Source organism: Solanum lycopersicum, chromosome 9 (genome assembly GCF_036512215.1).
Source record: "Solanum lycopersicum chromosome 9, SLM_r2.1".
Taxonomy (NCBI): domain Eukaryota; kingdom Viridiplantae; phylum Streptophyta; class Magnoliopsida; order Solanales; family Solanaceae; genus Solanum; species Solanum lycopersicum.
The window spans coordinates 8,487,297-8,498,728 of NC_090808.1; the positions used below are offsets into that span (position 1 = coordinate 8,487,297).

An 11,432-nucleotide genomic window follows, 5' to 3' on the forward strand; every position below is an offset into this window, starting at 1 on the left:
CGGAGGTTGCTTAAAATTTAAGGATATAGTATTGTTATGGGTTCTTAATTTATATCCACTCAGCTCTCTTCACTTGTGGATAATAAGTTGTTGCCTCATATCACTACGTGTCAATTCTTTGAAATTAGGTCTTAGGACTAACTCACTCTCCAAAAGTTAGCTCAAAGGGGGGAGGATTATCCAAGCCTTATAAGGGGTCCACCTATCTCATTAACTTTGTCATTCTTTAACACCTCACCTCACGTCCAGTGCTTAACAGCTGGTGTGTGGACAATTTTTGATTTTGGGGGGCCCAACATCGAGTGAGATGGACCCTGCTCTAATACCATGTGAAATTAGCTCTTAGTCCTAACTCACACCCAAAAGTTAGATCTAAGGGAGGAAGATTGTCCAAACCTTATAAGGAGTTCACCCATCTAATTAACCACCGATTTGGGACTTTTGTCATTCTTTAATAAATTCAACTCGAAAGATAGACACTTAAGTACATGTTCCTTCCTTTTGTCCAAAATTTGTTCTTACCCTTTGGCTTTGCATTAGTGGGGGATTGTTGAGTTAATTATTCAACTTTATTAACTAAATGTAATGTAAAAAGACAAATGCAAAATATGTTTCAATGGAGAAGATACATCTGTTCCAAAAACGAAAGTGATGTAATGATCTTTAATGTCATTAACCTTGACAATAGGTTTCTAAAAATTAAACTCTCCTATTTTCAACTCCCTCTCTTGCAGTCCTATATAAGAAGAGGCTTTGAGGGAACATAAGAGAACCCTACCAACACAAACAAAAAGAAGACAAAAAGATTTCTCTCTTTTATTCTAGTCTTATTCTTAGAATATTTCTTGGGCAATTGGTTTTGAGCTACCTCCAAACTTTCTATCACGAGTGCACGTGTTTGAGAGTAACTGTGGAACCTTGGGGAGCGACCGGCTACAACAATTTGCACCGGAGTCGAGCCAAAATCACTTTCAAGACAGTGACTTACCACGACACAATGATTATGATAAATTATTTACTATTTTATAATTCCATTCTATTATCAACATTGTGATATTTTTCCTAACATAATTAATTCTAATTTTTCAAATAAATTTTAAGAAATGTGACTGATATTTAAAATTATTGGTATCTAAATGCTTGAGCGTTGATAGATCAAGCAACATTTTATTAAAAAGAATAATCATTTATCAATATTGTATAATAATATTGACAACCAAGAAGAAAACAAAAATAACTTACCATACAAATATTATGTCATGACAAGTCATTGTCTCAAAAACGATTATAATAACTCTACTAGGGTGCAAATAGTTTATGCCGGTCACTATTGAAGGTTCTCAACACCCCTAATTAAATACGTGCACTTGTAACTAAAAATTAAAGATCACAAAAAATAATTGCTCATAAAAATATAATAGGCACGTCCCTTACGTTTTTATGTATGAGAAAAAACATACTAAGAAGGTAATTGAAGTTAATATAATGAAACGATAATCTTGCTATAATGACAAAATTGTCTTAAAACAAATAAATTCAAGTCTTCTCAAAAGCTAATATTTTTTCCCTAAGAAGTTGCAAATTAAAAAATGGGCAACTTTCACATATAGCAAACAAAAAATTTATATTTGTATGTTATAGCAAACTTTGCATAATTGTGCTCCATAGCAAACATAAAACTATATAATTTGCTATACATATATAATTGTATAATTCGCTGGCCTAAATTATATAATTCGCTGGCTATTTCGCTGCAATTGTATAATTTGTTTTGCATACAGTTGAATCGAATTAAAATGTATGTATATTGCATAATTATAAGTGTATAGCAAGAAGATATATGTTTTTCTCGCTTTATACAAAAACAGAAACACAATATATACACTTCTGTTGTATAAAGCTAGAGAAAATTGTATTTCACTGCAATTGTATAATTCGTTGGCCTTTTTCTCTGCAATATTTGAAGTAAATGTTTGTAAATTGTATAATTAAGTGTATAACACGAAGATATACATTTTTGCATATGTATATACAATTTTCTCTCGCTTTATACAAAACAGAAACAGAATTATACACTTCTGTGTATAAAGCGAGAGAGGCGAGCGAGAATGGAGAGTGGCGAGCAAGATTTTTGGGAGAGAGACACTGGCAAATTTTAGCTAATGTTTGCTATGGAGCACAATTAAATCAAACCCTAGCTATTCCATTTAATTTAGGCTATTAATTTACTATTATATACAATTTCCCTTAAAAAACTGTCACTTAAATAAATGTAAGCCTCTTTTGAAAAAATTAACTTAATTTTTTTTCACTTCAAGTATATTTTTCTTAATTTTGATTTCTCACCTGGTGTTTAAAATACACATTAGAGCTTCGACACTGCAGGGCCCATTTAAGAGTGACTTTTCCAGCGAAATTTCTCTATCCATGGCTCAAATTTAAAAATCTGTGATTTAGAGTATAACACTTCTACCCTTACATTGCAACCTATATTGGTGTCACACAAAAATACCAATAGTATTTTTTCATTCTCAACATTATCCACAAAAATAGTAATCTAAAGAAGCTCACAAAAGTATGTAGCTACAAATGTACCTTAAAATCTTTAAAGAAGGATTGTGAAGAGGTGGACACATTCAATATGATGACCAATTTTGAAAGAGAATTTAATGAGTTATTTTTTTACATATTACGTATGGTACTTTCACGTGAAACTTTTACTGTTTCACACTCACAAGACTTGATTGAAATTTAAATGAATTTCTTTTTCTCTTTTCATCTTTAGCTTATAATAGTAAAAAAGTTGATCAAAATAAATATCATAAATTACAGAAAACCTATGGCAAAAACTGACAAACCTCGAGTCTGTTGAAAGTCGCTGTAACACAATAGAATAAGGCAAACATAAAGAGTTCATTAGATCAGAAACAGCCAAGCAGCATATCATTGCAGTAACCCAAAAACAAACAGAAGTGTAACAGCAAAACTCTAATTTTGCACATCCTGCACCCAAAATAGTGAAATACTATGCATATTGATATTACTTTGTGACGGATCAGAATTTTCATTAATCTAAAAACATATACCTACGAACTAGAAAGTAGTTCTAATATCTATTATATATACATAAAAAAAATTAATTATATATAAATTGTATAATTTTCTATGATTCACTAAAACTAAGGTGTAGTCGCTACAACATTTAAATTAAATAATACATGATAAAAGGTCAAAAATATCCTCGACATTTCAAAAATACTTCAAAATGCCCTTTTTTACCTGTCAAATTCGTCTCTCTTTCAATCTATGGTTCAAACTTCAAACATGTCCGATTAAAACTAAATTTGAATTCATACTAGAAAGTTCAACGTCGAGGGATAAACGTTATCTAACAAAGGCGACTTTGTACAAAAAAGACTCAAATCTAAAATATTTGATTAAAGGTGGAGAAGTAATTTGTTATATTTGTCTTTTCATGTAGTGTAATGTGAAATTCACCTAATCTATGATAGAGCTCCAATAAATTTGAATTAAAATAAGTATGAGACAAACAAGAGTAGCACAGTATTATTGACCCCACTATTCACTAGTCTGCTTTAATAATTTCATCCAAAATCTTGCCATATGATATGGCCCCAGGAAAACTCCAGAGTTCAGTCCACATCCACTCTTTCCTGCTCCAAAGTTTTCTTCTTTTACACTTCCCAAAAAAGCATGCCTGACCATAAAACTGAAATTTTTTTCAACAAAAAAAAGAACACAAACACACCAACTCAATTCCTTTTCAAATCTAGACATTTTGCTCTCTAAAGTCTTTACTCACTGACCCACATCTGCAAATTATCACCACACCAAAACAAAATTTTGAAAATAAGTACCAACATTTTATAAAAACTTCCACAAATCAAGTGGAAGTGGTAATCCATATATTAGCAAAAAGTTAATTAACATGCTTTTTCACTTCATATTAGTTTAGTAGTAGTACTAATAAGCAATATAATACCACCATTTATACATTCATATCATCATACTAGGGCTCACATAAAATATTACTACTAACTTGCCCAAACATTCATCAACAAAAATGTAAAAACAAGTACTCCTAGATAAAGTGAGTTAAAAAAAACATAGATTTGCTTCATTTTAGGCTGAAATAGTTGCAGATTTGCGGACAATGTATCGATAGGCTGCAACTTTTCTCTTTCGAGAGGCAGTATTGTCTACAGAAAGCACCATTTTTCCAGCTTCTTTTGAAGTGAATGAATTGTGAATTGCCTCTTCATTGGCTGCAATTTTCCTTGGCTTCTCAACAGCAATTGTGTAACTGCCTTCACCATTTGGTACAAATTCTGCACTGTACTCCAAGTCCCATCCTCCTACTACTATATCCCATGTTATTGTTGCACCACCCTGTTCCAATATTCATAACCACTGAATAACATCCTCAAATACCTTAACTAACGGTACAACAAAAATAACTTTTATCGACAATAAATAGACACATTAACAAAGAAAACTAAAGTCTTTGTCGGCACTAATTAAGTGTCATTGGATCCAATGTCGTTAAAGTCTTTAAGGACATATGCAAAGAGTGTCAATTGAAATTAAAAGCTCATTTTTTTATGTAGTGCAGACATATTAACAACACTGCACTATTTCCCTTTTAGTCCATTGAGAACAACAACAATAATATACTCAGTGTAATTCTACACGTGGAATCCAGGGAGGAGGGTATTGTGTATGCAGTCGTGCCCCCACCCTTAATAATTACCTATTATTAAACTCTTCTTTGATCCTTGTTTAATCACACAAGCATATAGTGTGAAAGCATGGGTCAAGGACATTAAGACAGGCATAATGTAAAATCATTAAAAATGACCACATGTGTGATCTACTTTAATTAGAAGGTTAAATAATTGAGTATCCTATGTACAGCTAGAGTAGTGAAGCTGTAATTTCAAAATTTGACACAAACAAATAATTGAGTCTGTTATTCAAAATAAACCAAAAGTAGGAAAAGAATGAGATGAGCAATAATGCACCTCAATGCCTTCAATTTGAATATTGACTTTCTCTCCTCCTTTGACAGTAAACTCAGAAGCTGGTTTTGGGGGGCCATTTTGTAAATCAGTAGGTCTACTCAATCCACCATACTGAACAGGTATATCCTCAGGCCTTATGAATCTGATCACAACAAATATTTCAAAATTTTAGAATAATCAAATCCCAAAATGATTAAAGAAAATCAAGAAACAAACAAAACAGAAGCATTTCAAAGATCATTAAACTAAAACAGACAGGAAAAAAGACAAAAAAGAAACATTTTTTATATATATAAACCAACAATTAATTAGTACTATAATGCAATTTAAAAAAATACCCACTTGTATAATGTCTCAGCAACATTTCCCTCCTTGGATATCACAAACTTGCTCTTGGTTCTTTGAGTCAGAAATGGACTAAACATTGAATACAACACACTGAAGTACCATGGCACATTGATAAATATCTAAAAAAGAAATATTAAAAGTTTAAGACAATTTATGGAGGAAAAAAAAAAGATTAAGATTTTTACTCTAAGTAAAAAGAAAAATTTACCTTACGAGCAACCATTTCAGGGTAATTATCTTGAAAAAGAGATAAAATTTGATTTGAAGCAACCCTTAGTTCTCTCTTAGGCATATCTTTGAGATCAGTTACCTGCGAAGGCGAAGCTACGATTTCAAACTTTATGAATTTTAAATTTTATAACGATAATTTCTAAGTAGAACCCGCATACGGGCTGCTACTAGCTCCGCCGTTGATTACCTGAATAATGGAATTAATTCCACCAGGCTTGAAATGTAGTTGTTCAATTCCTCTTTCAAGAACTTGAACTCTCCATCTCAAGAATTTTTTCAATTTTTCTTCATCCCCAAAGATTTTTTCATACATTTCTTTATCTTTAAAAACCCCATAAGCATTGTAACAAACAGGGTGTCCATCTCTATCATAACCATTCATATAAGCAACAACTCCTTCAAGTTCTTTAAATCCTGAAAAATCTTCTTCCAAAATGGTGTCAGCACCAAACTCTTTTCTCCAAGAAAGACACTTTTCTAACATATGAAGTGAATCTGAAACCTTAAAATCCCTTGCTCTGAGGAATTTCAAGAGAATGACATCAGCCTTTTCATCTCCACCTAAAAGTGGAATACCCCACATGGAACAAGAAGAAGAAGAAGATTGAAGCTTGTCTTTCAATTCTTGTAATGCTTTCTTTTCAGAGGGTTTAAGGTGAGAAGTGAAGTAAGAGTCTTCTTTAAAAGATGGGGTGCGTAAAGTAGTTGCTTCCATTAGAGAAGTGACAAAGCTTTTCTTCAAAGATTGTGGCTTTGGTGAAGATTGTGGAGCTGATTCTGGGGATTTTAGAGCTTTTTGAACAGTAATGGGGGATGAAGAATCCATTTTTTTTATGTGTGCTTAGTGAGGGACAAGAGAAGAGATATGGGGAAAGAAAGGGACTTAGTAAACAGAGAAGTGAGTGGAAATGTTTCAATTTGGGGCTATAATTTATTACTTGTTGTGTAGCCGCGGTTCACTTTCAAAGTTTTCAAATGTGAACCCTGCATTTTTATTTATATAAGATATAAGGGAAAATACACACGTAGTACATTAAACCGCATGAAATTTTAGAGACATATTTTAATTAAATTAAGGTTTTAATTTCTTTTTAATTTATACATCTTTTATCTTACGTAACACACTCCGTGATTCCTTGCAATTGAGCCGCGAGGGAAATATTTGAATGTCACATAAGTAAAAAATGTGTATAAAATTTAAAAAAATGGATTCAAATGGTAATAGAACCTTATTTTAGTTAAGATGTGTCTCTAAAATTTCGATCATAATATAGGACAGTACTTGTTCATTTTCCCAAGATATTACAATCAATTTTAATTCAATACTCTGTTTATATTCCAAAATAAACTATGTTATTATTTTTATTTTGTTTTTATTTTCTTATCTTGTACACTAATTCTTTTTTCTTTTTCAAATATAAATATAATCACCTTATCTAATCACTAATTTGGGATGAAAGTAATACATTTCTCTACAATAGTTTTATATATTTTTTAATTCAATTACTCATTTTACAGTACGATAAGGAGGAATAGAGATTAGAAGAGTGCCCGACTCAAAGTCTATGCGAAAATTAATATCTCAATTTAAAGGTATATCAAGCACATCCGTAAGAAATACCTCTATAATCTCCAACATTATAGGGATTGACTCAATGGAAGGGGACTTTACACTAAGATTCTGAAGATGTGTGCCAAATAGGTTTAGCAACCCTTCACGCTAGCCTGCAAGCATAAATAAATTATATGATCTTTAAGAGCTTAGTGTGATGATACGTCACAATTCCAGCCTAATACCCCGTCCGGATAGGGGCAGAACGTTCTAGAGTTGTGCGGAGGACTCTAGAACCTTTTGGAATCCTCAAGAAGGCTAAAGAAAGTCCTTAGAGAGTGTAGAATTCTCTAGAAAGGGGACCAAAGTGTAAATATTTTAGGGATTTGTAAAGTAAATATTAATTGTACTTTAGTCCCTAGGAAGTAGTGTAAATAGAGGGTCATTTCGCAAATCATCAATCAAGTTGGAAAGTATTCTCCAAGCAATATACAAAGTCTTCTTCAAAGCTCTCATTTTTGTTCTTTTTAAGTCTTTACCAAGCATTTTCTTAGCGATCTAAGTCTTAAAGGCTTCCTTGAGCTTACAAGACCTTGAAAGATTAGTGAGTAAGTTGTAAAGGGTCGCACGGAGCTTTAGCAAATACTCTAAGTTCGTAGCAACGTGCTATCAGAGCGAGGTTTGATACTAAGGAAATGGCTACAGAAGGAGACGTAAACGATGCTAGTACCACCAATGTCCGTATGGATGATGGAAAAAAGAACCGAAAAGGGAAAAAACATCAAAAGGGTAATAAGGAGGACTTCACCCTTGAAGAGACTGAAAAGATCCGTAAGGGGTTGGAGGGTCGCCAACGGGCCGAGTTTGAGATGAAGGAGGCCATCACTTCCTTAAATTGTCCGCTTATGGACGCGCTTAGCACGATCGAGACGCTGAAGGCCGAAGTGAAAACACTCAAGGAAGGCATAGACGTTGGAGAATCTACATCACCTGACTGTGATGGGGAGACCAGGGTTGAGTCTCCCAATTTACCCATGTTCAATGGTGTCCGTGATGCTCGAGAGGTGGAAAGCTTTCTATGGCACTTGGAGAATTACTTCAAGTGTAGTCGGTTGAGGAGCGACGAGAATAAAATTAACACTGTCGTGTTGTATCTGTCCGAGATGGCTATGCTATGGTGAAGGTGCAAAGAGGCCGAGATTGGGAAGGGGATATGCACCATCAACACGTGGGAGCGATTCCGCAAAAAATTAAAGAAAGCCTTCTTCCATAACAACTTTGTGTACGAGGTTAAGCGCAAGTTCCAGAAATTGAAGCAAACGGGTTGCATTGGGGCATATGTGAAGGAGTTAACAACTCTAACGCTTCAAATTCCCAACCTCACAGATAGGACATGTTGTTCCACTTCATGGACGGACTGCAGAATTAGGCCAAGACAAAGTTAGAATGGTGATAGGTCAAGACTATAGACAAAGCCATCACACAAGCCGAGCCCTTGATGGATTTCAAGCATGAACGACATGACAAGGTGAAGGGCAGGTATGCAAGAAGTAGTCATGCCAAAGGTGGGGGAGATCTTGGCCGAGGCAAGGAGCAACAGGCACCCCCGAAGCAGCACGACCCCCAAAAGCCGGACAACATACGGTTCGTGCGCCAAAATTACACGGAGAAACGAGCGCAGACAAACAAAGGAGATAGTTGCTGCATATGTGGTGGATCGCACAACTATGTCAGGTGCTCCGAGATGAAGAAACTTGGTGACATCCTACGAGACAGGAAGGAGAAGGACGCAACAAGAGCAAGGGCAGGACGGTGGCACGATGCAGTTGGGCATGGTAGGATTATGCGGTGCAATTGCGAAGCAGACTGAGAAGCCAGGAGACTTCAGCACGCAGTATATAGACATCTGCCTTAATAGACCACCAGCTTGTTCCATGGTAGACTCCGGGGCCAAAGCAAACATCATGACCAAGACAGTGGCAGAGAGGTTAAGGCTGAACTACATGCCAAACAACACCCGCCTCAAGATGGTTAACTTTTCACCGACTCCCGTGTGCAGGGTCGCCCAAGGTTAAACATCACGTTGGAGAAGTGGCAAGGAAAGACGAACTTTACTGTCGCTCCTCTAGATATATTTGATTTCATTCTCGAGCAAGAGTTCTTCCAGCACTACCAACGATGATCGATCCCTACCTCCAATGACTCATGGTCATATAGCGGGAAGGGTCATGCATGGTACCTCTAGTCAAGGTGACGAAGAAGGAAGGACACGCGCACTTGTCGATCATGCGGATTTTGAAGGGCCTAAAGAAAGAAGAATCGATGTTTCTGGCTACCATTACGAGTTCGGGAGAAGACAATGGTACTATGGAGTCCTTGCCACCGATCATAGAGAAAGTACATGAAGAGAACAAGGATGTGATGTCAGACGAGCTATCAAAGACTCTACCTCTAAAGCGCGAGGTAGACCACAAGATAGAGTGGGAGGTTGGATCCAAGCCACCCGCATATGCACCTTACCACATGGCTCTGCCTGAATTGGAGAAGCTAAGGAAGCAGTTGAAGGAGCTCCTCGAGGACGGTCATATATGTCCATCCAAGGCACATTATCGCGCGCCATTGTTGTTCCAGAAGAAGAAATACGGGTCATTGCGCTTATGCATCAACTATAGGGCGCTCAATAAGGTAACAATCAAGAACAAATATCCTATCCCGCTGATTGTAGATTTGTTTGATAGATTAGGGCGGGCCAAGTACTTCACCAAGATGAATCTACGGAAAGGTTACTACCAAGTGCGCATTGCAGATGGGGATGAGCCAAAAACATCGTGCGTGACCAGATATGGAGCATATGAGTGGTTGGTAATGCCTTTTGGCTTAACCAACGCACCCACCACCTTTTGTACACTGATGAACAAGATCTTTCATCACTACTTGGACCAATTAGTGGTGGTGTATCTAGATGACATAGTCATTTATAGCAACACCTTGGAAGAGCATGTGGAGCACTTGAAAATAGTATTTCAAGTCTTGCGGGAGAACCAACTTTATGTCAAGCGGGAGAAGTGTGAGTTTGCCCAGGACGAGGTCACTTCTTAGGACATATCATCAGCCAAGGCGAACTACGTATGGACGAGACGAAGATCCGGGCGATCCAGGAGTGTGAGACGCCTACAAAGGTGACCGAGTTGTGATCCTTCCTTGGACTTGCCAACTACTATCGCAGGTTCATTAGTGGCTTGTGTAAAGAGCAAAATTCATAAGTTGTCTTTTTCAGTGTTGGAATATTTAGCTCGTGGTCCTTTAGACTTGATTTGTTCAGGTTTTTGGGGTCCAGCCCCTGAAATCTCAAATGATGGTTTTCGTTATTATGTTATACTTTTTTATCACTTTAGCGAATATTCTTGGATATATTTTATCATGAACAAATCTGATGTGCTTAATATTTTTCATCAATTTCGTTTATTGGTTGAGAAAATTTTTTGGTTGTTCCATTAAAAAATTTCAGGCAGATTGGGAAGGGGAGATTCAAAACTTGACTTCGTATTTGCGCACACATGGAATAACACAACATATTTCTTGTCGATATATCCCTGAACAGAATGGGTGTGCCGAAAGGAAACATAGACATGTAACTGAAACTGGTCGTGCACTTCTGTTTCACTCTCATGTCCCTTCTAAATTTTGGACAAACGCATTTGAAACGACTGTCTTTGTTATCAATCGTCTGAACACTCCTCGATTAAATCATCAGACTCCATATAAAATTTTGTTTGGTGACAAGACTGACTACAATCAATTACATATTTTTGGTTGCTTATGTTATCCTTGGCTTCATCCTCATTCGCAAAATAAATTAAGTCCAAGTTTAAATCCCTGCGTCTTCCTTGGCTACAGTCGCACCCACAAAGGCTACAAGTGTTATAATTGTGTCTCTAACAAATTTTTTGTCTCACGTCATGTGTTGTTTGATGAACATGTATTCCCTTTTCAAGAATTTGATGGTGTGTGTGCCGCATCTACCAAGTCTGAAACAAGTCTGTTTGTTGCTAGTCTCACTCATCATATTGTTCCAGCTGCAAATATGAATCCACCAATATTGCAACCTCAACCACCTGCCATCCAAGAACCCAAATCAACTCATTCACCATCCTCTGTGCACTTCTCTCCTAAGCAATCTCCATCACATGCCTCTCATGTTTCACTTGGTATTGGTCCATATAATACACAAGTTCAAGGCCTTGATAATTTGTGTTGTT

General features: G+C 36.1%; 1 protein-coding gene across 1 annotated transcript; it reads right to left on the minus strand.

The window, feature by feature from the left end:
• Nucleotides 1–3,883: 3,883 nt before the first annotated feature.
• TBP (patellin family protein) lies at nucleotides 3,884–6,594 on the minus strand. The gene is made up of 5 exons (XM_004246254.4): nucleotides 5,809–6,594; nucleotides 5,599–5,700; nucleotides 5,385–5,509; nucleotides 5,043–5,184; nucleotides 3,884–4,410 (listed from the first exon to the last, which is right to left on the minus strand). Exons 1-5 carry the CDS (start codon nucleotides 6,445–6,447, stop codon nucleotides 4,144–4,146), a joined length of 1,275 nt encoding a protein of 424 aa, XP_004246302.1. The 5' UTR covers nucleotides 6,448–6,594; the 3' UTR covers nucleotides 3,884–4,143.
• Nucleotides 6,595–11,432: the final 4,838 nt, after the last annotated feature.

Coding starts and splice junctions, on each gene's coding strand:
- TBP (XM_004246254.4), bottom strand. CDS start 6,447: ATGGATTCTTCATCCCCCATTACTGTTCAAAAAGCTCTAAAATCCCCA. Junction 5,510..5,598: donor CTGAAATGGTTGCTCGTAAG/GTAAATTTTTCT, acceptor TTTCTTTTTTAG/ATATTTATCAATGTGCCATG. Junction 4,411..5,042: donor TTCAAATTGAAGGCATTGAG/GTGCATTATTGC, acceptor ATATTGGAACAG/GGTGGTGCAACAATAACATG.